The sequence below is a fragment of the Lissotriton helveticus genome, chromosome 1_2 (assembly GCF_964261635.1).
Source record: "Lissotriton helveticus chromosome 1_2, aLisHel1.1, whole genome shotgun sequence".
In the NCBI taxonomy this organism is placed as follows: Eukaryota; Metazoa; Chordata; class Amphibia; order Caudata; family Salamandridae; genus Lissotriton; species Lissotriton helveticus.
The window spans coordinates 104,848,975-104,875,600 of NC_136058.1; the positions used below are offsets into that span (position 1 = coordinate 104,848,975).

A 26,626-nucleotide genomic window follows, 5' to 3' on the forward strand; every position below is an offset into this window, starting at 1 on the left:
GGGTCGGTGATGTCTGTGTGAGCGCAGGGTGAGCAGTGTGCCTGTGTGAGTCCAGGGTGAGTGATGTCTGTGACAGTGCAGGGTTGGTGATGTCTGTGTAAGCGCAGGGTGAGCAGTGTGCCTGTGTGAGTCCAGGGTGAGTGATGTCTGTGTGAGTGCAGGTTGAGCAGTGTGCCTGTGTGAGTGCGGGGTGAGTGATGTCTGTGTGAGTGCAGGGTGAGCAGTGTGCCTGTGTGAGTGCAGGGTGAGTGATGTCTGTGCGAGTGCAGGGTGAGCAGTGTGCCAGTGTGAGTGCAGGGTGAGTAATGCCTGTGCGAGTGCAGGGTGAGCAGTGTGCCAGTGTGAGTCCAGGGTGAGTGATGTCTGTGACAGTGCAGGGTCGGTGATGTCTGTGTGAGCGCAGGGTGAGCAGTGTGCCTGTGTGTGTCCAGGGTGAATGATGTCTGTGTGAGTGCAGGTTGAGCAGTGTGCCTGTGTGAGTGCAGGGTGAGTGATGTCTGTGCGAGTGCAGGGTGAGCAGTGTGCCAGTGTGAGTGCAGGGTGAGTGATGTCTGTGACAGTGCAGGGTCGGTGATGTCTGTGTGAGTGCAGGGTGAGCAGTGTGCCAGTGTGAGTGCAGGGTGAGTGATGTCTGTGCGAGTGCAGGGTGAGCAGTGTGCCTGTGTGAGTCCAGGGTGAGTGATGTCTGTGTGAGTGCATGGTGAGCAGTGTGCCTGTGTGAGTCCAGGGTGAGTGATGTCTGTGTGAGTGCATGGTGAGCAGTGTGCCTGTGTGAGTCCAGGGCGAGTGATGTCTGTGTGAGCGCAGGGTCAGCAGTGTGCCTGTGTGAGTGATGTCTGTGACAGTGCAGGGTCGGTGATGTCTGTGGGAGCGCAGGGTGAGCAGTGTGCCTGTGTGAGTGCAGGGTGAGTGATGTCTGTGACAGTGCAGGGTTGGTGATGTCTGTGTAAGCGCAGGGTGAGCAGTGTGCCTGTGTGAGTCCAGGGTGAGTGATGTCTGTGTGAGCGCAGGGTGAGCAGTGTGCCTGTGTGAGTCCAGGGTGAGTGATGTCTGTGTGAGTGCAGGGTGAGCAGTGTGCCTGTGTGTGTCCAGGGTGAGTGATGTCTGTGTGAGTGCAGGGTGAGCAGTGTGCCAGTGTGAGTCCAGGGTGAGTGATGTCTGTGACAGTGCAGGGTCGGTGATGTCTGTGTGAGCGCAGGGTGAGCAGTGTGCCTGTGTGTGTCCAGGGTGAATGATGTCTGTGTGAGTGCAGGTTGAGCAGTGTGCCTGTGTGAGTGCAGGGTGAGTGATGTCTGTGCGAGTGCAGGGTGAGCAGTGTGCCAGTGTGAGTGCAGGGTGAGTGATGTCTGTGACAGTGCAGGGTCGGTGATGTCTGTGTGAGTGCAGGGTGAGCAGTGTGCCAGTGTGAGTGCAGGGTGAGTGATGTCTGTGCGAGTGCAGGGTGAGCAGTGTGCCTGTGTGAGTCCAGGGTGAGTGATGTCTGTGTGAGTGCATGGTGAGCAGTGTGCCTGTGTGAGTCCAGGGTGAGTGATGTCTGTGTGAGTGCATGGTGAGCAGTGTGCCTGTGTGAGTCCAGGGCGAGTGATGTCTGTGTGAGCGCAGGGTCAGCAGTGTGCCTGTGTGAGTGATGTCTGTGACAGTGCAGGGTCGGTGATGTCTGTGTGAGCGCAGGGTGAGCAGTGTGCCTGTGTGAGTCCAGGGTGAGTGATGTCTGTGACAGTGCAGGGTTGGTGATGTCTGTGTAAGCGCAGGGTGAGCAGTGTGCCTGTGTGAGTCCAGGGTGAGTGATGTCTGTGTGAGTGCAGGTTGAGCAGTGTGCCTGTGTGTGTCCAGGGTGAGTGATGTCTGTGTGAGTATAGGGTGAGCAGTGTGCCTGTGTGAGTGATGTCTGTGACAGTGCAGGGTCGGTGATGTCTGTGTGAGCGCAGGGTGAGCAGTGTGCCTGTGTGAGTCCAGGGTGAGTGATGTCTGTGACAGTGCAGGGTTGGTGATGTCTGTGTAAGCGCAGGGTGAGCAGTGTGCCTGTGTGAGTCCAGGGTGAGTGATGTCTGTGTGAGTGCAGGTTGAGCAGTGTGCCTGTGTGTGTCCAGGGTGAGTGATGTCTGTGTGAGTGCAGGTTGAGCAGTGTGCCTGTGTGAGTGCAGGGTGAGTGATGTCTGTGCGAGTGCAGGGTGAGCAGTGTGCCAGTGTGAGTGCAGGGTGAGTGATGTCTGTGACAGTGCAGGGTCGGTGATGTCTGTGTGAGTGCAGGGTGAGCAGTGTGCCAGTGTGAGTGCAGGGTGAGTGATGTCTGTGCGAGTGCAGGGTGAGCAGTGTGCCTGTGTGAGTCCAGGGTGAGTGATGTCTGTGTGAGTGCATGGTGAGCAGTGTGCCTGTGTGAGTCCAGGGTGAGTGATGTCTGTGTGAGTGCATGGTGAGCAGTGTGCCTGTGTGAGTCCAGGGCGAGTGATGTCTGTGTGAGCGCAGGGTCAGCAGTGTGCCTGTGTGAGTGATGTCTGTGACAGTGCAGGGTCGGTGATGTCTGTGTGAGCGCAGGGTGAGCAGTGTGCCTGTGTGAGTCCAGGGTGAGTGATGTCTGTGACAGTGCAGGGTTGGTGATGTCTGTGTAAGCGCAGGGTGAGCAGTGTGCCTGTGTGAGTCCAGGGTGAGTGATGTCTGTGTGAGTGCAGGTTGAGCAGTGTGCCTGTGTGTGTCCAGGGTGAGTGATGTCTGTGTGAGTATAGGGTGAGCAGTGTGCCTGTGTGAGTGATGTCTGTGACAGTGCAGGGTCGGTGATGTCTGTGTGAGCGCAGGGTGAGCAGTGTGCCTGTGTGAGTCCAGGGTGAGTGATGTCTGTGACAGTGCAGGGTTGGTGATGTCTGTGTAAGCGCAGGGTGAGCAGTGTGCCTGTGTGAGTCCAGGGTGAGTGATGTCTGTGTGAGTGCAGGTTGAGCAGTGTGCCTGTGTGTGTCCAGGGTGAGTGATGTCTGTGTGAGTATAGGGTGAGCAGTGTGCCTGTGTGAGTGATGTCTGTGACAGTGCAGGTTCGGTGATGTCTGTGTGAGCGCAGGGTGAGCAGTGTGCCTGTGTGAGTCCAGGGTGAGTGATGTCTGTGACAGTGCAGGGTTGGTGATGTCTGTGTAAGCGCAGGGTGAGCAGTGTGCCTGTGTGAGTCCAGGGTGAGTGATGTCTGTGTGAGTGCAGGTTGAGCAGTGTGCCTGTGTGAGTCCAGGGTGAGTGATGTCTGTGTGAGTGCAGGTTGAGCAGTGTGCCTGTGTGAGTCCAGGGTGAGTGATGTCTGTGTGAGTGCAGGTTGAGCAGTGTGCCTGTGTGTGTCCAGGGTGAGTGATGTCTGTGTGAGTATAGGGTGAGCAGTGTGCCTGTGTGAGTGATGTCTGTGACAGTGCAGGGTCGGTGATGTCTGTGTGAGCGCAGGGTGAGCAGTGTGCCTGTGTGAGTCCAGGGTGAGTGATGTCTGTGTGAGTGCAGGTTGAGCAGTGTGCCTGTGTGTGTCCAGGGTGAGTGATGTCTGTGTGAGTATAGGGTGAGCAGTGTGCCTGTGTGAGTGATGTCTGTGACAGTGCAGGGTCGGTGATGTCTGTGTGAGCGCAGGGTGAGCAGTGTGCCTGTGTGAGTCCAGGGTGAGTGATGTCTGTGACAGTGCAGGGTTGGTGATGTCTGTGTAAGCGCAGGGTGAGCAGTGTGCCTGTGTGAGTCCAGGGTGAGTGATGTCTGTGTGAGTGCAGGTTGAGCAGTGTGCCTGTGTGAGTGCGGGGTGAGTGATGTCTGTGTGAGTGCAGGGTGAGCAGTGTGCCTGTGTGAGTGCAGGGTGAGTGATGTCTGTGCGAGTGCAGGGTGAGCAGTGTGCCAGTGTGAGTGCAGGGTGAGTAATGCCTGTGCGAGTGCAGGGTGAGCAGTGTGCCAGTGTGAGTCCAGGGTGAGTGATGTCTGTGACAGTGCAGGGTCGGTGATGTCTGTGTGAGCGCAGGGTGAGCAGTGTGCCTGTGTGTGTCCAGGGTGAATGATGTCTGTGTGAGTGCAGGTTGAGCAGTGTGCCTGTGTGAGTGCAGGGTGAGTGATGTCTGTGCGAGTGCAGGGTGAGCAGTGTGCCAGTGTGAGTGCAGGGTGAGTGATGTCTGTGACAGTGCAGGGTCGGTGATGTCTGTGTGAGTGCAGGGTGAGCAGTGTGCCAGTGTGAGTGCAGGGTGAGTGATGTCTGTGCGAGTGCAGGGTGAGCAGTGTGCCTGTGTGAGTCCAGGGTGAGTGATGTCTGTGTGAGTGCATGGTGAGCAGTGTGCCTGTGTGAGTCCAGGGTGAGTGATGTCTGTGTGAGTGCATGGTGAGCAGTGTGCCTGTGTGAGTCCAGGGCGAGTGATGTCTGTGTGAGCGCAGGGTCAGCAGTGTGCCTGTGTGAGTGATGTCTGTGACAGTGCAGGGTCGGTGATGTCTGTGGGAGCGCAGGGTGAGCAGTGTGCCTGTGTGAGTGCAGGGTGAGTGATGTCTGTGACAGTGCAGGGTTGGTGATGTCTGTGTAAGCGCAGGGTGAGCAGTGTGCCTGTGTGAGTCCAGGGTGAGTGATGTCTGTGTGAGCGCAGGGTGAGCAGTGTGCCTGTGTGAGTCCAGGGTGAGTGATGTCTGTGTGAGTGCAGGGTGAGCAGTGTGCCTGTGTGTGTCCAGGGTGAGTGATGTCTGTGTGAGTGCAGGGTGAGCAGTGTGCCAGTGTGAGTCCAGGGTGAGTGATGTCTGTGACAGTGCAGGGTCGGTGATGTCTGTGTGAGCGCAGGGTGAGCAGTGTGCCTGTGTGTGTCCAGGGTGAATGATGTCTGTGTGAGTGCAGGTTGAGCAGTGTGCCTGTGTGAGTGCAGGGTGAGTGATGTCTGTGCGAGTGCAGGGTGAGCAGTGTGCCAGTGTGAGTGCAGGGTGAGTGATGTCTGTGACAGTGCAGGGTCGGTGATGTCTGTGTGAGTGCAGGGTGAGCAGTGTGCCAGTGTGAGTGCAGGGTGAGTGATGTCTGTGCGAGTGCAGGGTGAGCAGTGTGCCTGTGTGAGTCCAGGGTGAGTGATGTCTGTGTGAGTGCATGGTGAGCAGTGTGCCTGTGTGAGTCCAGGGTGAGTGATGTCTGTGTGAGTGCATGGTGAGCAGTGTGCCTGTGTGAGTCCAGGGCGAGTGATGTCTGTGTGAGCGCAGGGTCAGCAGTGTGCCTGTGTGAGTGATGTCTGTGACAGTGCAGGGTCGGTGATGTCTGTGTGAGCGCAGGGTGAGCAGTGTGCCTGTGTGAGTCCAGGGTGAGTGATGTCTGTGACAGTGCAGGGTTGGTGATGTCTGTGTAAGCGCAGGGTGAGCAGTGTGCCTGTGTGAGTCCAGGGTGAGTGATGTCTGTGTGAGTGCAGGTTGAGCAGTGTGCCTGTGTGTGTCCAGGGTGAGTGATGTCTGTGTGAGTATAGGGTGAGCAGTGTGCCTGTGTGAGTGATGTCTGTGACAGTGCAGGGTCGGTGATGTCTGTGTGAGCGCAGGGTGAGCAGTGTGCCTGTGTGAGTCCAGGGTGAGTGATGTCTGTGACAGTGCAGGGTTGGTGATGTCTGTGTAAGCGCAGGGTGAGCAGTGTGCCTGTGTGAGTCCAGGGTGAGTGATGTCTGTGTGAGTGCAGGTTGAGCAGTGTGCCTGTGTGTGTCCAGGGTGAGTGATGTCTGTGTGAGTATAGGGTGAGCAGTGTGCCTGTGTGAGTGATGTCTGTGACAGTGCAGGGTCGGTGATGTCTGTGTGAGCGCAGGGTGAGCAGTGTGCCTGTGTGAGTCCAGGGTGAGTGATGTCTGTGACAGTGCAGGGTTGGTGATGTCTGTGTAAGCGCAGGGTGAGCAGTGTGCCTGTGTGAGTCCAGGGTGAGTGATGTCTGTGTGAGTGCAGGTTGAGCAGTGTGCCTGTGTGAGTCCAGGGTGAGTGATGTCTGTGTGAGTGCAGGTTGAGCAGTGTGCCTGTGTGAGTCCAGGGTGAGTGATGTCTGTGTGAGTGCAGGTTGAGCAGTGTGCCTGTGTGTGTCCAGGGTGAGTGATGTCTGTGTGAGTATAGGGTGAGCAGTGTGCCTGTGTGAGTGATGTCTGTGACAGTGCAGGGTCGGTGATGTCTGTGTGAGCGCAGGGTGAGCAGTGTGCCTGTGTGAGTCCAGGGTGAGTGATGTCTGTGTGAGTGCAGGTTGAGCAGTGTGCCTGTGTGTGTCCAGGGTGAGTGATGTCTGTGTGAGTATAGGGTGAGCAGTGTGCCTGTGTGAGTGATGTCTGTGACAGTGCAGGGTCGGTGATGTCTGTGTGAGCGCAGGGTGAGCAGTGTGCCTGTGTGAGTCCAGGGTGAGTGATGTCTCTGACAGTGCAGGGTTGGTGATGTCTGTGTAAGCGCAGGGTGAGCAGTGTGCCTGTGTGAGTCCAGGGTGAGTGATGTCTGTGTGAGTGCAGGTTGAGCAGTGTGCCTGTGTGAGTCCAGGGTGAGTGATGTCTGTGTGAGTGCAGGTTGAGCAGTGTGCCTGTGTGAGTCCAGAGTGAGTGATGCGGATGGGTGAATGCTGGCTTAGTGATGTGTCAGGTTAGGGTGAGTAATGGGTCTATGAGTGTAGGGTGACTGTGCCTATGCGAATGCAGGGAGAGAGATGTATCTGTGCAAGTGCAAAGAGACTTCTCTGGCTACTCCCAGAGATGTATTGGCCAAGATACCTCTTTCTCAAATGTGCTTAAGAATGCACCATTTGCCCACTCTTTTTTCAAAATGTTCTCGTGGGAGAACCCCCGAATCCCCCATAGGTGGTTGGGCCTCGCTCGCTGCGCGCGCTCATCACAGTGCAGTATTTACGCCACACCACTTTCAAATGTCACCAGCCGCCCCTGCCTTTTAAATGAAAATTATAGTGTAGGCATAAGGTGATCACATATCATTTCACACACTGACAAATCTGAATACACAATGTAATACAGCAATGTCTAGCACCATCCCCTAAATGAATATTAAAAAAAAACCTTTGACCTAATGTCAGATGTGTCAGTACGAATCTAGTTATACTGAAAACATTGACAGTCTTAAGTATCACAGTAGTTTAAGGAAGAAAGTCTTGAAAATTTCCAAAAGGCTTCCTCAGAGTTCTTAAAGAACACTACAGCACGTCAACACAGAGCATTATATAAGTGTCCAATCTGCGGCTGGGCTGCGCCGCGCCGGGCCCGAGAAGAGACCTGTACCTGGTGTGCCCAGAGAACCAAAGGTGTGTGCGGAGCTGCGGCTGTGTGAGGTGACCTGGGGCTGCGATGTATACACTCACTGCACTGACTGCATGCCAAGAACAACGGTGCGGGACGCTGCCCACAAATGGACAGTGACAAGAATGACAGAACAGAAGGTAGCGCTAGCAACCCTAGCCTATGCGTTAAAAACACACGAATGTCCATTTTCGCACAACAATCTCCAAAATCTTTTCCCATCTTCCTACCTCGCAGATATTTCATTCGCCCTTGAAAGCCTTGTAAGCGGCCGCCTGATTAATTCCCAGTCCTTATGAGGTTACATTTCTCACGCCCGCGCTCATAAAACTAAATCTACTTTGTAAGCCTCATTCAGATAATTAGAAAAGTATCACATTTAAGCAAGCATATTGAGCCACAATCCCCGTGAATAGCCGAATTTAGAGACAGGCCTGCAAACACTAGTCCGCGGTGACATTTACACAATTCCAATCTATAATTACAGAAACACGGCGTGAAAGGGCCCTTTGTTATCGGGAGTTATTCAAAGTGCGGAATTAAGACAGAACATACGTGGGCACAATTTAAACAAAATGCGACGAGGAGAGGGCTTTCACGCACTATAAATAAAAAAAATTCAAAAGCAGCACTGGCAGTAGAGGTGAGGGCGAGGCTGCTGAGCCGAGGCTCAGGCTGCACTCCAGACTCCACTCAGTCACAACTTGTAAACCCCACACCCCACCACTTTCAAATGTCACCAGGCGCCCCTGGCAATGCAGTGTCACAGCTCTTGCCCCTACTTACAAGTTAACCGAGCGTCAGAGCGTGCTGCTGCCTGCAGCCCTTCTGTCTTCAAGCCGGCAACAGAGAAGTCCGACGACGAGGTCAGGTCAGCCAGCAAATCAACCAGAGCACTGGCTACAGGCAGCTGAGGTGAGAACTAAATAATTCCCTGAGCCTCAGGGGTGCTGCGCCACACAGAGACTTCAAAAGAGCAGAGGCAGGGGGGCGAGTGGCCTATGATGTCACCTTATGCTGTGACTATCGGATCATTTGAGAGGCGCCAGGTCAAATGCAGGGCCATTAGGACACACATCACCTGTCGCACTTCGCACTTTTTTCTGCACGCTAATGGCCTGCCAATCTCCCTCTCAGGAGGTAGAGGGGAAATTTGTTTGACCCCTCGTCCCCCCCACCCTTGTCCCCTGTGTCCCCCCCCACTCCAAAATCTGGGGGGGACATGTCCCCCGCGTCCCCCACAGTTCCTACGCCCATGCATGTGCTCATGACAAAACCAGCTCGTCATAATGGCCACAAAGCTCGCACGCGAGGCTAATTCCCCCGCTGTGCTGAACGTTCCAAAGAAACGGGTGTGGTCATGACGAGCTCAGCTCGTCATGAGCACACGGCCACCGTGGCTCATGACGAGCTGAGCTCGTAATGAGCACCAGGGGCTCCCGCCCCCCCCCCCCCCGGACAGCGGGGAATTGGCCCCGCAGGCAAGGGGTTAAATGACTTGAACAGACGTACAGCATGGACCTTGTTTGGGTGCCTTGGACAGTAATAGAATTCCACACCTTTAGCGGAAGATTTTGTTTGTAAATAGTATAAGAGAAGCTGTGCTGCTATGATTACCTTGAACTATGTTAAAGCAAAGTAGCTAATACTAGCAGTTTTGGAAGGCTGATAATTTTTAAATTATGAGAGTAGTTGGTAGTGGTGAGAAGTACTAGGAGATGTGTATCCGGAAAATTAGAAATATTAGCATTGTGAATAGGTTGCAGTGCGCATATGCATTTTGTAAGTCTAGATATTTTCATAGTCTGCTGGTCAGAGGATAAAGGATGTGTAGGCTAGGTACCATCCGTGAGGTGGACTCTTTTTTTAAAAACAAAATCAGAAATCCAATGTTCTATGGGAACATGGAGCTATGCCGAAAGTTTCTAGTGAAGCATGAAGACAACTTCTTTATCACAATCACATACAAGAGGAGTAAGAAAACAAGTTACTTACCTGTAATTTCAGTTATAAAATATTGGTATCTTTCATAGATTCACATGCGTGAATCATTTCCCGTCGCCGGGGCGGGAGTCCCACGGTAAATAAAATAGCAGTGCCAAAGGTAAATAACAGTAGTAGGCCCTAAGGAAAAAGGCCTGAGGCCCAAAACTTAGTAGCCTATCTACATCATTATGCTAAAAAGACCAAAGCCTTTGTCCCAACCAATCAGCTAGCAGCATCCCAACCAATCAGCTAGCAGCACCCTCTAGAACACTCTCTGCAAAGCCAGTTCTCCTCAGATTTTCCCCGCATGTCGTGTGGAATGGAGTCTCCCTGAGTGCTACTCAGTTTTTTCCTTCGTATGTCTAACAAGAAGGCCTTGTTCAAACGGATGTCAGTCCGGAATAGAGTAGTGAAGGGCACTGTTTGGGTAACTACAAAATCCAAGTAAGTTCACACCCGAAAGAGGCCGGTGAATTTAATGGCGTCTCATAATGTGTTATTGAGTGAAGTCAGGCTTCAAAATGAATTGCGTAAACAGGCCAGGAAGTAAATGGGGAGGTGGGGTAGCCATTATACGAGAGACTCCTACGAGATCCCTGCGATGGAGTTTTTGAACCTGGGCGTGATTGAAGGACTAAACTTCGGTATAAAAACTGGACGACATCCTGCCTCGCAGGATTACTTATTTACAGACCCCCCATTTTGCCCTCCCAGCCTTGTTCTAGACCTTTGCAATTTCATTGCACAAGAGTCACTACATTACACTAACTACTTGGCCTTAGGGGATTTTAATCTACACATCTCAGACCCGAAGTGCACTTAGGGATCTCAGCTGATGATGTCACTTGAGGGAACTAATTTCACGCAGCATGTAAGGTCCCCCACCCACTGTGCTGGCAACATCCTTGACTTGGTGTTCTCAAACTTTCCCTCTCTTGTCATTGAGCCCCCACAGCAACTGGCCTGGACAGACCATTTTCTGCTCCCATTTTTATACAGCAGAGCAACACCTCAACGGAATAGATATACATTAAAAACACCTAAAAGGAACTGGAAGAAACTGACTCCGGATTTTTTAGGCCCAGCACTGCTGGATAGTCAACCCCAACTGTCCAACTACCCTAATAAGGATGCCATCGCCTTGGCTGGGTGGATCTTTGCCACCTTGGATAATCTTGCTCCAGCCAGACTAGGCAGATCCCCTAGACTCACCCTATTGGCTCCTTGGTTCATGGAGGAACTTAGAGTGATAAATAGTAAATGTAAATATAAAGAACGCCTCTGGAAGAAAGCATACTGTCCACAGGCAAAAAGGACGTATAAGGAAGCTCTAAAAGAACTTCACGAAGCCATGAGAGTTGCCAGAAGGGACTACTTTGTGCAGTGAATAAATATGGCAGAAAACTCTGGCAAATACATTTTTGAGATAGTTAAATCCTTTACTAATCCAGTAGCGCCAGAAAGCAAAATACCATTGTCACAGTCCTTGTGTGCAAAACTGTCGGATTTCTTTGAGGAAAAAATTCACAAAGTATATGATTCCTTCTCGATGTGACACCATTGAATCGGAAGCGGAGGACAGCCATGTTGCGGAGGGTTTCTCGTCTGAATTTCCCCCCATTTCACTTCAGGAATCCTTGGTTTAAATTCTGAAATGTAAATCAGGATCTCCTGAAGACCCTTGCCCCCCCTCACCCTCTCCCCCAAGCTGTGGGAAGCACTCACCCACATTCTTAATCCTACACTGAACCCTATGTGGAACAACACACTCACCACCAGCGTCTTTCCAGAGTCATGGAAACATTGCTCCTCCTGAAAAAACCTAATGTTGATCCTGGTGATTTAAAAAACTATCGGCCGATCTCTTTTCTCCCTGCACTGGCAAAGATGCTGCAAAAATTGATCCAATATCAACGCGCCAAGTTTATTGCCAGTTGTGACATCTTGCTTCAGCACTGAGACAGCTTTGTTGGAGGTGGCCAAATCTATAAGAATGGAGGTGGACGGTGGTGCCTCAGCCATGTTAGTGCTGTTGGACCTGTCCACTGCCTTTGATACGGTGGACCACCGAACACTGCTGGACAGGCTTAGGTGGAAAGGAGTAGAGGGAACGGCGCACGCCTGGATAAAATCCTATCTCAGCAACCACATGCAAAGTGTCACCCTTCACCCCTTTTAAATCGGAAGCCAAGCCCCTTTGGTGTGGAGTACCTCAGGGTTCACAACGCAGTCCTCTGCTTTTTAATATCTATCTGGCTCCACTATTTTCACTCATTTCGAAATGGGGAATAAAAACAATCTCCTAGGCAGATGACACTTGATGGTTTTTTCCTTCAAGGACCAATCAGCAAACTCCTTTGCGAGGTTCAGGGGTTGCCTGCGGGACATATCCAGCTGGATGAACAATAAAAATTTGAAAAGGAATGCAGAGAAAACTGAGGTCCTGTTCTTTGGCAAAGATATCCGACCTGCGGCTGGACTGTGGTGGCTGGAGGAAATTCCCCCTGTGTCCCCCCCGCCCAGCAACCGCGGCGAAAAATCTGGGCACAAAATGGGAATCCAACTTGACTTTCTCAACCCAAATATGTTCTATTGCTTCCTCCTGCTGTGGAATACTGAATGGTCTAAGAAAATTTCTACACAAACTCCCTGAGAACTGTCGTAGATCGGTTGTCCATGCATTGGTAACCTCAATGCTGGACTATGCCAATAGTCTGTATCTTGGACTACCTGCATATCTGATTAAGAGATTGCAGATGGTGCAAAATGCAGCTGCGAGATTAAGAAGAAGAGTGCCCTTTTTGACAACACATCTCTCCGCATATCAAACAGCTCCATTGGTTGCCGGTTGCGAAACGGATTGAATTTAAGGCCTTGACGATAGCTTTCAGGGCCCAGAGGGGAATTTGACCTAACTACATTAGGAAACGTTTGCGCCCCTACCAGCAAAAACGTTTTTTAAGACCGAATTCACAGAACTTGCTGTGTGTACCTCAATTTGCGATGTCCCATATGGGGGGCAGATCCTTTACGGGGTATCGGCCAGATTATGGAACTCCCTCCCTGATAAGCTGCGATGTATCCAGTCTGAACAGGAGTTCAGGAAAGTACTGAAGAAATGTTTTTTTAGTCAATGCTAGTTATGAAAGTTCAAGTTCAAGTTCAAAAAATGTGTATAGCGCACTACTCACCCAGAGGGTCTCAAGGCGCTTGGGGAGGGGGGGTACTTTACTTATCGAATATCCAAGTTTTTAGTTGCTTTCTGAAGGAGAGGAGGTTCTGTGTAAGGCGGAGGTGGGTGGGGAGAGAATTCCAGGTTTTGGCCGCTAAGTAGGAGAAGAATCTTCCCCCCATGGTGGATCTATGGATGCGCGGAATTGCGGCGAGGGCTTGATTGGACAATCGCAGTTGGCGGGTGGGGGTGTAAAAGAACAGTCGCGTGTTGAGGTATTCGGGTCCTAGGTCGTAGAGGGCTTTGTGTGCGTGGGTGAGGAGACGGAACGTTATTCTCTTGTTGACGGGGTGCCAGTGGAGGTCTTTCAGGTGACCGGAAATGTGAGCTTGACGGGGGATGTCAAGTATGAGTCTGGCTGAGGCGTTTTGGATGGGTTGGAGTTTTTTCTGTAGTTTGGCTGTGGTTCCGGCGTAAAGGGTGCTTCCGTAATCCAGTCGGCTTGTGACCAGTGCGTGGGTGACGTCTTTCTTGTTTCGGTGGGGATCCAGCGGAAGATTTTTTTGAGCATGCGTAGAATGTTGAAGCATGATGATGATTTGCCAATGTGGGCCCCTGCATTCTATCTGTCCTGCTTGATTGCGTAGCGCCAGGACACCTCTGTTTGAGGTAGCAGTTGCGCTTTATAAATGTAGGTGTATTGCATTGTATTGTATGCACCTAATCCTTATGGTTTCTGCGTTAGATGGAGACTGATAGCGGTTGTCTTAATAAGGTCTTAAGCTTGACCCTATAGGGTACTGCAGCGAAAAATACACTAAAGTATTAACATATATTATGCACTTGAAATGTCTATAATGATGCAGGCTATGTTTATAACATTATCTGGAAGACCACAAGGGACCATGAACAGCACTGCTTGGCCTGTTATGTGCCAAACTGTATATCATAAAGGAATTCTCCTTATCCTTTCAATAATAAGGCATAGATTGAAATAAAGTGCCTCAGGAAATAAGTCGGACGCTGAGGGATTTACGCTACAGCCTGTCATTTGGGGGTCATGGAAAATTCAACAAGGCCATGGACCACTGCCATAGGAAACCTCTGTCAATAACGGCAAGGACCACGTCAATGTTGGGTCACTGACCAACAAAGCGGCCATACAAAAACCCCGCTGATGTCGTCGACACGAGTGACTGTCGCCAAGGAGGTGGATCACTAACGTCACAAATAGGCCATACATGACTGCCGACGACGACAGTAAGGACAACGTCAATGACAGGTCACTGACAAACAAAGCGTCCATATATGACCGGTGTCCACAACAACAGCGTAGACGGAGGTTACAGTCGTCGAGGAGGCAGACTCCGACGGCAAGGTGCTGAAGGGCCTCATTGACAGAAAAGAAGAAGCAGATCATAAGTGGGCTGAGGTAGAGTATTGCCCATATTGCCCGTCACTGATAGGCATCCTCGTTGGAATTGTCGACTAAGAGGAGGTATTCGAGGCAGTATTATCAGCCTTGGGCTTTGCCATCGACATATCTTAAGAGGACATTAGAGGGGGGAAAAATTCCATGAGAATATAGTTTTAAACATAAAAGTTCCAGAGGAGAGTAGCTTTCTCCTTGTAAGCTGTCTCCAGTGGACTCGGGCTGAGCCTATAGAAAGAACATCTTGGGAGCATATTTTCCGCTTGGTTCCGTAAATGTGACCCTCGTAGATGTCGAAGAAATGTCATTGTCCTCTTTTTGAAATTCAAGAAAACATTCTTTTTAATGTATTTAAATATGGGTCATAAAAAAAGACGTGTCCTCACACTATAGCTATATGGTCAAAAGAGACTTTTAGTTGGCTTTAAGGCGTAGTAAAAAAACCTAAAATAAAATGTTTCCTATACCCAATGACAGATGGTTGAGCAGTTCTTAGAGGACTCCCTGGACACGACGTGCGATAGAAAATCTGAGGGACTCAGCCTCTATTGGGAGTGCTCTAGGTGTGCTGTCACCTGATTGGCTGAGGTTTAAGTTTGGTCCTTTCTTAAGTAAGGACATAGATAGGCTACTAAACTAGTTTTGTTTTACCTTTTTAGCCTGTGATAGTAATATATACTGCTTTAATATGGTACCGTACGGCTCCCACTTCGACGACGGGGAATGAATCAAGCATGTGAATCTATGAAAGATCCAAAATGGATAATATATATGAACTACACTACCAAGCCAAGGCAAAGAAAGTCCAAACAAAATACAGAAACAACTAGAAAAGTGCACTATGATACACAAGGGTTTTCTGGCGCTGAGCAGATGTATGCCTAGACCTGCCTTTTGATAGGCTGGTTTAGGTAGGCTGGCCTTAACAAAACTTTAGACTCTAGAAAGGACACTAAAAGAGTACTTTTCACAGGAGAAGTGCGCAGCAGCCATTCAACACTAACATAATAGAGGACAGTTTTATATTCAGGTCACTTATGACCATGTACGACAGACAGGTTGCAGCTTTCCAGTTATGCAATCTACTACAAGAATGAAACAAGCTGAAGCTAGAAAGGAAATGGCACCACAAATACTCACTCTGGGTCTTCGGAATGGAGCTCAACCGCAGAATTAGGATTCAAGCCAGTAGATATATTTTCCAACTGATTAGCAATAGCACTTATATTTGTGTCCGCAACAACCTGAAATCAATTTGACATGCTTATTTTATCAATTATATTTATTACAACAATCAGTGTCAAAATGCATCAAAACAAGTAAGAGATAAGAAACCAAACAAGGTATTAAAAAATAAAATAATTTATTTTAAGTTGTGTTTACCATATATTATTTTAAATTCCTTAGTTTCTGCAATAATTGTAAGTACATGAAAAGATATGTAGTATAAGGAAATGGGTAAACTATATACTCTACCAACAGCCCAGAAGACACTAGACTCAGCTTCCATGAAGGAATAAGAAACGTGGCCGCCTGATGAAGGACAGCTGCCTCAAACTCAACTCCGAAAAGACCGAGGTTCTCATCTTCGGACCCCGCCCCTCCGCCTGGAGCGACTCCTGGTGGCCTCCTGCCCTCGGGCCCCCACCCAACCCGACAGACCACGCTCGGAACCTCGGCATAATCCTCGACTCCTCCCTCTCCATGAACCGCCAAATCAACGTTATCTCCTCCACCGGTTTCAACTGCCTCCGGGTCCTACGAAAGACCTTCAAGTTGATCCCCCCAGACTGCAGAAGGACCGTCACCCATGCACTCATCACCAGCAGGCTCGACTACAATAACGCCCTCTACGCCGAAATCAACAAATCCCTACTACGCAAACTCCAAACCATCCAAAACGCGGCCGCCAGGCACATCCCAGGGATACCACGTCACGAACATATGACTCCACACCTGCGAGAACTCCACTGGCTCCCCGTCGAGAAGAGGGTCACCTAAAACTACTCACACACGCCTACAAATCCCTCAACAACATCGGACCCAAATACCTCAACAACCGAATGAGTTTCCACGCACCCAAGAGGAACCTCCGTTCAGCCGGCCTCGCCCTGGCAGAGGTCCCCCGCATCCACAAAAGCAGAGCTGGAGGGAGAGCTTTCGCCTACAACGCAGCCACAGCATGGAACACTCTCCCAGTAGAAATGAGACGATCGCCAACCCTGCACACCTTCAGACGGGCTCTCAAGACCTGGCTTTTCGAAAGACCAGACCAGCCCTGCCTTCCCTCCCCCAGCGCCTTGAGACCCTCACAGGTGAGTAGTGTGCTTTACCAACCCTGATTGTTTGATTGATTGACTCTAGGCTTATTTCTAGTCCATGAACACCTTCCTATTATTAATTTTGGTGTTATTCCTGTTTTCATGTAACAGGTGACCATAAACTGCTTTAAAAGAGGCTAAACTAGGAGTGCTGCATCATCTCGGTCAATGAAAATAACTATAGCAACTACACTGAATAATCTATATCTGTCATTTAATCATCAAATGAGGATATAATTCGTGGTTGGAGGTGGGGCGTTATGGTTTTTTGGGGGGTTGGGGTATCCTGTCAGTCTAGATTGCCCCACTCTTTCCTGGGGGTAAGCAAAGCCTCATCATTTCCCTTCTTAATGCCACCAAAGCTGCTTTAGCACTTGAGGAGTGTGCATGGACACAGGATGAAGGTTCAGCCCAATACAGGATGCCGCAGTGGTAAAGGATGTAATATATCTGGCAAAGATGGACTTAGTAGCTGCTTGGTAAGATTCACTGCCTCCAAGTCACAAAAGGATGGTTAACAGAATGCAGGTCCCTGGTTCTATCGAGGAAGATACGGAAAGCACTCTGGACAGTGAATTCGGGTATCTTTATAAGAATGAATGTGAACATGGAAAGAATTTCAAGAGGGTGATGTAACATTTGGGACAAATATAGACCAAGTCTTCAAGACCACCTTGTCCTACAGGAATGGAAAATGGTTTTGAGGTACAAAGAGATTGTGCGGAGGGTAAAGCCAGACACACCTCAGATGTCAGGTAAGTGTTATTTATTTGAAGCTTGTAGATAAAAGAGGAAACAAGAAACCTACAATAAAGGAATGCACTTCAGACTTCCCACCAGCTAGTCTCCAACTACTCCAAAGCACATTATCCCGCCACATTACATTCCACCAATAAATTCCAACATCCACCAGCCATTCCATATTCCAAATACCACCATATACTACAGGTTGCAACTCACTTACGTGCCTGCAACAACTACCTACAAAAACTTTGCTAAAAGAGAAATGTTGTACTGACATGAAGCCAACAGTTCAAAGGTTGTATGCATCGATCTGGCTATAACCACTTTAAGGTCATAACAGAATTCCAATGCCACCAGATACCGGTTTATGACCTCAGCGAGAAGGGTTTTCCAGCAAGTCTGAATGGTTGCAAGTAGGTTTCACAGATGTTCACCCATTAACCTGATTTAGTTAGATCATCAGAAAAAAAGTCATAGTGTCATCCAGCAAGCAATTCAGCTGATTGTATCCTTTAACAGGGCCCAATGGCATAAACTCAGTTATGTCCTCCTGTCCTGATTTAGGGTGGCAGAGTTCCTGATAGCCTACAGAAAATCCAAACTCTCTGTGGAAAGACCACTGTAGGCAAAAGTTAGCACCTCAGAAATAATTTACTCAATTTGAGCATTGGGAGGGAAGTATGGAGTATTTGCAGCCCATTCACAAACGTGAAGACTTTACTGTTAGGGAAGATGATATTGTCCTTTTTAAGTAAATTAAGTTAGCACAACTTCAATCTCCAAACTCCTTGGGCTGTCTTCAATCTTCTGCAGAGGCTTTGTAATCAATGTGTAAGGGGGAATGTGTACAGGCACATCACAATCTAGTCCAGCACCAAACTGTCTCACTGGTACGCAGCCTGTTGTACGTCCAGGAGAGGAACAATTGTATTTGGTCACATTGTTGATAGTACGCCTCAGGCCTCTAAGATGGAGTTTAGGACTTTCATATTGTTCAACTAATGGGTAGTGCAGATGCCTATCTAGGTTGTCTGCTCTGACGCTGTTATTTATCTTTGGTAACACATTATCTGGTAGAGACTCTATCTAGCCACAGATTCGTTATTTTAGAACATCCCCAGGCGTTAGACTGGATCAAGAAACCTTCAAGCAGTACCCCTGCATGCCGTTAGATGCCGTATTTGGGCGCAGAGTCCGAGTTGTCCGCACTGGAAATTACGTATGCAGTACCTTTATAAGTGCCACCTCGGCGCGCAGCCCACAGTTACTTTTGTGACATTCCACGCCAGGACCGCGGAGCTTCGATGAGCACTGACCACAGGTGTGACAAGCTAAGGGCCTGAGAAGGGTGCCACTTACAGCATAATCACTTTGCAGAGTAGGCAGGATGGGAGGGTCAGTAAGGAATCTTAATGCATGAAGGTGGAAGTTACACAGTTTCGGGTGAAAGGCCCCCCATATTGCTGCGACTGAAGATCCTCTCGAAGAGGCAGCCTGACTAAAGAGCCGATGCTCAAGCTGGGCAGCTAGAGATATGAGATACGTGACTGTCCATGCCCAATTTGGGCCCACAAGAATGACTTGGGTCTGGTCGTTCCTGATCTTCTAAAGAACTGTGGGTAGGAATGGTATTGGAAAATAGGCGTGCAAGAGGCCGGAGCACTACTCAAGATTAAAAGTGTCTCCGAGTGAGAGTCACCTTGTGAAACTCACGCACGCAAAGCTGCTGACATTGCATGTTCTCTGTGGTGCCAAACAGATCTATCCAAGGCTCTCCTGCTAAAAGAGACCTTGTACCACATCTAGATGGAGATGCCATTTATGATTATCTAGGCATCTTCAACTGAGCTCGTCCACTCTGGTGTTGAGAGAGCCTGCCAGGTGTTAAACCATCAGGGAAATGCCCCGATATTCCAGCCATGTCCAGAGATGCACGACATCGGGGCCCCACCCATTTTGTTGCAGTAACACATGGTGGTGGTGTTGTACGTAAACACATACACCAGCCTCCCCTTGGTTGAAGGAAGAAAAGCTTTTAATGCCAAGCGAATCGCCCGGAGCTCCAACAGGTTGATGTGGAGCTTGGACTCTACAAGAGACCAGAGTCCTCTGATCTCTACCTCTCCCAGATGGCCAGACCAGCCCAGGAGTGATGCATCTGTAGCTACTGTCAGGTCTGGTTGGGGAAGGGCGAGGAGTCTGCTACTGACCCAATTGATAAAATTCAAAGCTCTTTGTATAGTGTTCAAGGCCTTGCACAATATGGGACCTGCCTTCTTCACTCAAAATTTGATTCCTTACTGTCCCTCTAGAACCTTACGTTCCTCCATTCTCAATGATCTCGTGGTTCCCCGCAGTAGATCTGTTTTAAGGGGAGACAGAAGATTTCTTGTTTCAGCCCCCAAACTTTGGAACACTTTGCCTCCCTCGATCAAATCAAGCCGCTCACTCTGGTCTTTCCGTAAACAACTCAAGACCTGGCTTTTTAATCAGTAGACCCACTCTTCCCTTCACCGGTTAAATTCTGCAGAAATTCTAGCGCCGAGAGGCCAATGGGCCTTTGATCGCGCTCTAAATTTTTTATTAATAAATAAATAAATAATAAATAAATAAATTGCGCTTCGTTAATCATCACTGCAGATCTTTCACAGTTCCCTCCAAGATCTGGTCCATGTCACAGAGATTCCCCCGATACTGTGCCCACTGTGACTTCAAGTCCCACTGCAGAGCATGCATATGTCGATGGGCATAAGTAACCTGCAGAATGAAGGAGGCAATGATGGCCAACAGCCTCAAAGTCAGTCTCACTGAAATCCAGGATAGAAGCTGAGACATCAGAACCATAGCCTGAATATTCTGGATTTGCTGCTTGAGCAGATAGGCCCGAAACTGCACTGTGTCCAAAATGGCTCCGGTGAAAGGGGGCATCTGCGACTATGTCTGGTGTGATTTCGGCATGTTGATAGTGAACCCCAGAGAGTGCAGGACATTTGTCGAAGACTGAAGGTGGGAGATGACTGCCTGGTGCGAGCCAGCCTTCAAATGTCGAGGCAGGGATAGACTGAAACACCAACCTCTGAAAATGAGCTGCACCCGAGGGGCGCTGGTAAGCCCTAAAGGGATCACGGCAAACTGAAAGTGCTCTTGGCAGCTAAACTATGTGGGCAGGCAGGATGGGAATGTGTAAATATGCATCCAACATGTCCAACGCCACTATCCAGTCTCAATGGTTCATGGGAGACAGAACTTGGGCGAGCGTGAGCATTTTGAACTTTTCCTTTTTCAAGAAGAGCTTGAGAAGGAGCATGTGTAGGATAGGACAACATCCTCTGTCCTCCTTTTTTACCAAAAAGAAACAGGAATAACAACCACAACCTACATCAGATGCAGGCACCTTCTCTATGGCTCCCTTGGCCAAGCGAGCCTTCACTTATTGACGGAACAAGGAGAGATTGTCTTCTATTAGCCTATCGTACATTAGTGGCATGGGTGGTGGGGTAGTCACCAAGGGGAAGGGGTAGCCCGTATGGACAATCTGATAGACCCAGGGTTCTGGATGTCACTGACCGCCTGCAGGTGATGGCGTATCCTGCCTCCCACTGTGTGCCAAAGATGGTTGGAGGGCGAACTAAAGAGACTTGGTGGCAGCAGCGGCCAGGGGGACGGTGGACTGTGGGGTGGTGGACTGACCTGACCACTGGCTGCCTGTCCCGTGTGGTTTGTGTGACCTGCGTCCTGGGCCACAAAAAGGCTGGGAAGTTTGTTTTCTGTGATGCTTGGGGGGGTATGGACGTTGTTGGAGGCCCCTTCTGTAGCCACAAAAGGCGCAGAAGGCATACTGATGGTTACGGGGGCGGCAGACAAGCCTAAAGACCTGGCCATAGCTCTGATGTCCTTAAATCACACCCGGGCTTAATCTGACTTTTCTCTCAAAAGCAGAGAATCATCAAAGGGCATGTTCCATGTGGACAACATGGACATCCCCTAAAAAGGCAGTTGTTCAAAGTCAGGCGTGGCGCCTCAAGGCCATTGACAATTAAATCGCTCTGTCCAGTCGGTCAATTGTGTCCAGCCCACAACTAGTGGTAAACGTAGCTGCATTTCACCCATCAGCAGTAGCCAGGGTGAGTATGACACGGGCCTCCTCCAAGACCACAGCACTTTCACAATCGAGTCCCATACCATAACATATGGAAATAACGGCCCAGTAATCATGCAGTGCTCACCAACCGCAATGCTAGGCTGGGGGAATAGAATATTCTTTTGTCAAAGTTATCCATCCACTTGGATTCCCTATCCGGTGGAGTGGTAGGGAACACGCCTGGATTAAATCTGGACAAGGATGCTTGACCACCTAGCTCTCCGGGGTGGGTGCTGGGTAAGGAAAATGGTATCCCCGGGAGAGGGGCAATGGAAGCGGGCAATGGTCCTATGCACAAGAGCCCCTGTGCAGGGATTGGCCCAGGTCCCAAGAAGAACATATCCTAGGGCTTCATTGAAGGGGAGTAGAAGTTCAGATGGAGAGACACCCACCTAAAGCACCTCTGTGAAGACGGTCGTCTTGACCACCACTGTGGGCAACTGAAGGTCCAAGACCTCAGCGATCCTATGCACCACCACTGCAAAAGAGGCTCCCTCTGAGAGATCAGGCCACTGTCAAGTGAAGTGTCTAACCCACTGGCCTTCGCCAGTTCCGCGTACCAGTTAGGCTGTTCCACTTCTGGTAGCTGGTAACCATAAGGGTCTATAGGCCGCTCTCATGTTTCTCCAGGCCTATCAAACAAATAAGGCACTGGCTTTGCTCCGAAAAGCAGGGACCCGGAGTCTGCATCGGACGATACCAGTCAGGCTCCGTGTCAAAGTCGCATTAATGATGGGGGTGGCACCACTTAAGGGAATCAGCTGCACCAGGGGCCTCTGCAACAGATCGGGAGTCGAGGAAGACTCGGTCTGAATCCAGCAGGGTATCCGTGCGGTCTCGCCGGCGTTGATCCATCAGAGGCCTTTCCTGTGCCCATAGGGCCCAAAGGCACTCCAGAGGGGCCAGACCGCCTAAATATGAGGTACATGGCCTCATAGAACTCCTTCAGCTGGGAAGGGCTAGCTCTGGGAAAATCGGGAAGCGCAGAGCAGACCCGGGTTCAGGTTCTGCCGACTCACAGCCTTGAGTGCCGACATTCCCGCATCTCGTCAGAAGACTTTGATGGATGTGTCAAAGTCAAAGACCTCTTTGACTTCTAGTGTCTGTGGCACTTACCCGATGACTTGGAGTGCGACGGCGACTATCAGAAGGGCTCTTCAAACAGTCATGGAACTTTCCATGTGAACGGGACCTCGAACGACGCAGAGTCTACCAACATCAGGCGTTGAGGAGCTTGGGGAGTGCTCCCTCAGTGCCTTGGGATGCATGGAATGACAGTCCTCGCAGGTCTTGGGAGTTGTGGCCCGCTCCAAGCACCACAAATAAATATTTGTCTGTGACAAGCCATACATGGGTAGAAAACCAGCAAGTTCCTTGGGTGACATAACCTCACCCCAGGAGAAAATCTCCAAAAAGTTCAATGAAATGTCAAAAAAAGCAGTCAAAAAGTGACTGAGAGGTAGCTCAGACTGGTTCAGCACTATCTGGTGCAGAAAGAAAAGAACTGACAGCAGCATGCCAAGGTGGCGTCTGTCTATGTACCAAGTACAACACTTCAAGACCAGATGACGCAGAGTTGAATGACACCACCTACCGGAACACAGGACTACTGCTTGAATACCTTCCAGATCCAGTCTGACATCTAGGGCTATTCCAAGGTAAGGAATCTGCATCTAAAATCTCTATCAGATAATCAAAGCATTACAAGAGTCCTGCTAAATCAATCTATGCTCAATCTCCAATTCCCACAGTTCTACTGAAAGCTGGCAGATATAGGGTGAGTGGCTGCCGCCTTTCATTATGAAGTAAAAGCAAGCTTTGTTTTTGTGTATAGGCATTAACAGCAGCCTGGTTCTGATAACATATAAAAGCTTGCTGTGTTAAGGAGGATTGCCTGCAACTTAATTTTTTTTGTGGAGGGACACATTTGATCTCTGCAATGTAACCCTACACAAGTACCCCCTGCATAAGCTTCTAAGTTCTACTCTGAAGAGTCAGTTGTGATCAAGAGTTGTGGATGGCCCAGGCCTCAAATGTATCCCACAAAAGAGTTGGATCAAGTACCCACCACCAAAATGTTAGAACAAAATATAGAAATACTGGGGCAACGGGAAAATAGTTTACCTCTGTTGCTGTCCATTCTGAAAGTTGGGACAGGCTGTATTGCAATAAAAATGAGGCACCTCTCAATCTCTTGTGAAAGTTATTGAGGAGGAAACTGGGGAAACTGTACAAGAAAGTGTATCTTGAAAGCAAAAGGAATCAAACATTACTGATAATTTGAGTCCAATTATGGTAATGCAGAGAAAGCGTGCCTCACAAATAAGTGTAGTGAGTCTCCTCTGATGAATCAGAGATGGGATTATGCATCCCTATAAGGTCATTGGTACAGCTGGTTCTGCTGAGCCTGGGTGAATGGTCTTGTTCATTCCTCACATGCATCTTCTCTTTGACTGCTGGGGGAAACCTCAGAAAGGGGGTTTGGAGAAAAATGAGACATTGGCCTTGAAAAGGATGGCAGAAGATAGGTGAGAGTCTCAGCAGTACTGCTTAATTGTCACTCAGCGATCTTTGCGTGAACAAACCCACGTTGAGCCACTGCAGAGTCTTGTCTTTTGGGGACCAAACAAGTTCTTCACATCACTAGTGATGTTGTTGCCATTTTCCTAGGATCTGGCTGGAAGTACAAAATCTTAAGACAGATAACACCACTAGAGACTGACGTGGAGTATTCCAAGAGACAAAGAATGGGCGGTCTTTGAAGCCCTATAAGTATTGTCCATATGCGTTGAGAATGCCAGCTCAGAGAATGCCTTCCACCAGATCTGAGGAACCCCGTTTGTTGAGCATACATACAGGGTATGATGGGAAGGTGCCCTTTATGACACACCTGTGCATGCAAGGCTCTGATTTACCAGCTTTCAGATGCATTTCTGGCCCACCCCAGTTGGAAGGACATGATTGATAAAGCAATCACCAGGATTTAAGAATATCATGTATCTTCTGTGCTGTAACTCTGCTTAATCACAAAGCAAGGTGAAAAGGGTGATGTTAGTGCCAAACTATCAGGACTTGCCCTGCAACCTAGCAATAGCAAATCTCCTCAAGGTCATCTACTAATCCCACCAACCAATCTGCACTCCCAAACCCCCACTGATCAACACACCTAATTCTACAAATGTAATCCACCACAAAGACAATGGAGTAAATGCCTGGGCTGGTCCACTAACCTTGAGTTCCCGGAGCAGAGTGCTGTCACTGTGGTTATCTTCTGTTTACTGGTCTTCCTTCCTTTGGCCCTTCCTTCTTCACAGTCCATCTCCCCCCCCCCCCTTGGCTCCCCCCCGGCCCCCACTCCTCCACACTGTACATTTAGGACCCTTAGCGGTCTATCTCCAAGAGTGAAGTAAGGACCGCACAGACCAGCATCTACAAGTAAGAGTTAATAGTAAAGTTCTTTTATGGGTGGGAGGGGGGTCAAGTTGAGAGTATTGCTCCGAATCGTTCTTAAAAAACAATATCAATCACAGTTTTTTATATTTTCAGGTATGGGTTCTGCATCATTTAATGTTCGTAGTGAGATATTTGTGATGAGATGAAACGTTATGCTTGCAATAACATGTGCAATGAGACTACTAACTGCCTAATGTATACTACTCCTGGATAATACAGCTGGTGACAGCGATTAACAAAGATGAAGCTTCACAATATGAGAATTCCAGGCTGCCAAAGGTCCTGGGCCTTTAACTCCAGGTTTTTGTATACTTCCTCCAGGTGATAAGAAAAAGATGCTTTAGGTATAAACTCTGTCCTTTATTCTAATACACAAAATGCTGAATATAAAAAAACATTGCCAGTAAGTAGCCTGTGATGAACAAACTGGTGCACATCGTGCCTTATCTCCTTACAACACCGGCAGGAAGCTGATTAAATTCAGGGACGTGTAGACAGTGAGATGGGGGACTGCTCTGCTGAGACGCTAATCTCCCATTTCCAAACAGCGTCTGCAAACTCGTTAACATCTTTCCATGGACAAACTGATAATGAACCTTTCCACACCAGTGACCATAATCACATGACCTTTCACAACAGTGAGGCTGTACTGCTTGATAATATAAACAATTATTTTATAGCGTGCCTGTGGCGGGTGTCAAAACTGCGCAAACATTCTACTCTGAGTCTTGCTTCTGGGCAGAGAAGCACACCGTCACTTGTCAAGTACAAACGAATACTACTTAATTTCAAATATGTGTGTTTGTATTCCACACAAAACTCGGGTAGCCACCATTCCCAGTGGAAAATACTGGGCATTTGATCACTTTTTTAAGCTTCTGCATGATACTTCATACATGATACTTGAATAGAACTATAAATCTGTTTTAATTTTTAACATAGCCTTTCTGTCTTTGTTCACTTTAATTATCAGTCAGGGGTCATTAAGACGGCTCTGAAACACGTATTTATGTGCTTTCTTTTACAATTATTGTTTTAAGTATACACTGATAAGTGGAAAAATACCAGCTTAGGTGAGTGTTATAGACGCGGAAATACAAACTCTTCTGAACAAAAATGCTATGTCACAAGAGCTTCCTCACAGGAGGGTTTGCAGTACATCTTCATGGTGGAAAAGAATGGAGAAAGATCTCATCTTGTTTTAAACTTCTGTGACTTCAATCATTAGATCGGTTACAGGCATTTCAAGATGGAAGGCATCCATCTGCTACAGGACCTTCTCCAGTGCAGAAACTGGATGCTCAGACTCAACCTGAAAGATGCATGTCTGACCTTTCCAATTTATGTTCCTCGCAGGAGATTTCTCCAGGTCCAATGATAAGGAAGTTGCTACGAGTTCAAAGTAATGCCCTTCAGCATGTCCTCAGTCCCATGGTGTTTCATAAAACTCATGAGGCAGGTAGTAGAAGCTTTACGGGCTAGGGGAGTTCACCGGATTGTCTACTTGGATGATCTTATCATTATGGTTCTAGAGAAGAGAACAGAGATATTGCACCTATCCTGGACAATTCAATTACTGCAGGAATCGGGGTTTGTTGTAAACTCTGAGTAATCAGTTTTAATCCCGAAGCAATCCATTGAAATCTTAGGTTTTTAGGTGGATTCTATTAAGGACACAGAGACAAGGATTATCCAAAACAATTTACTAGGCAATATGAGACTGTATGGCATATTGACTCATGAAACAGTATTATTTTAGAATATAATTTTATACATGACCTTGATGTTAATGGTGAAACATATGCTTACATATCAAAGAGATCCCTTGCTTGAAAGAGAGGGATGCGGGGGGACAGGGAGATTGATTATAAGGTCCAGAGCCCGTGCTCCTATAGTTAATCAAAGACTCAACAAATGGCCTAATGTTCCTAAGAAAAGGGGGCAGGGTCTCTCAAATGGTAGAGAATGTCCGGACAAGGATCAAGGATGGGGACAGTCAGCAGTACTGTTTCATGTTGCCCTCACACATCTCCTAGAGGATGTCATGCTTCATCATAGGGCAGTGCTCCTTGTCGAGTCGGTGCTGCAATGCCCTACGGGTCCCCCGAAGGGTCACTTCAGCAGAGATCTTTTTAAGAGGCTGCTGTATGAGGAGTGCAA

General features: G+C 48.8%; 1 protein-coding gene across 8 annotated transcripts in view; it reads right to left on the reverse strand.

Moving 5' to 3' along the window:
* The window catches only part of PATJ (PATJ crumbs cell polarity complex component), a 1,530,963-nt gene that overhangs the window by 85,504 nt on the left and 1,418,833 nt on the right, over window positions 1–26,626 (reverse strand). For all 8 annotated transcript variants that reach the window (XM_078669616.1, XM_078669595.1, XM_078669605.1 and 5 more), the window contains one exon: window positions 14,948–15,051. In XM_078669616.1, the coding sequence (XP_078525742.1) occupies window positions 14,948–15,051 (104 nt within the window). The remainder of the gene's footprint in view (window positions 1–14,947; window positions 15,052–26,626) is intronic.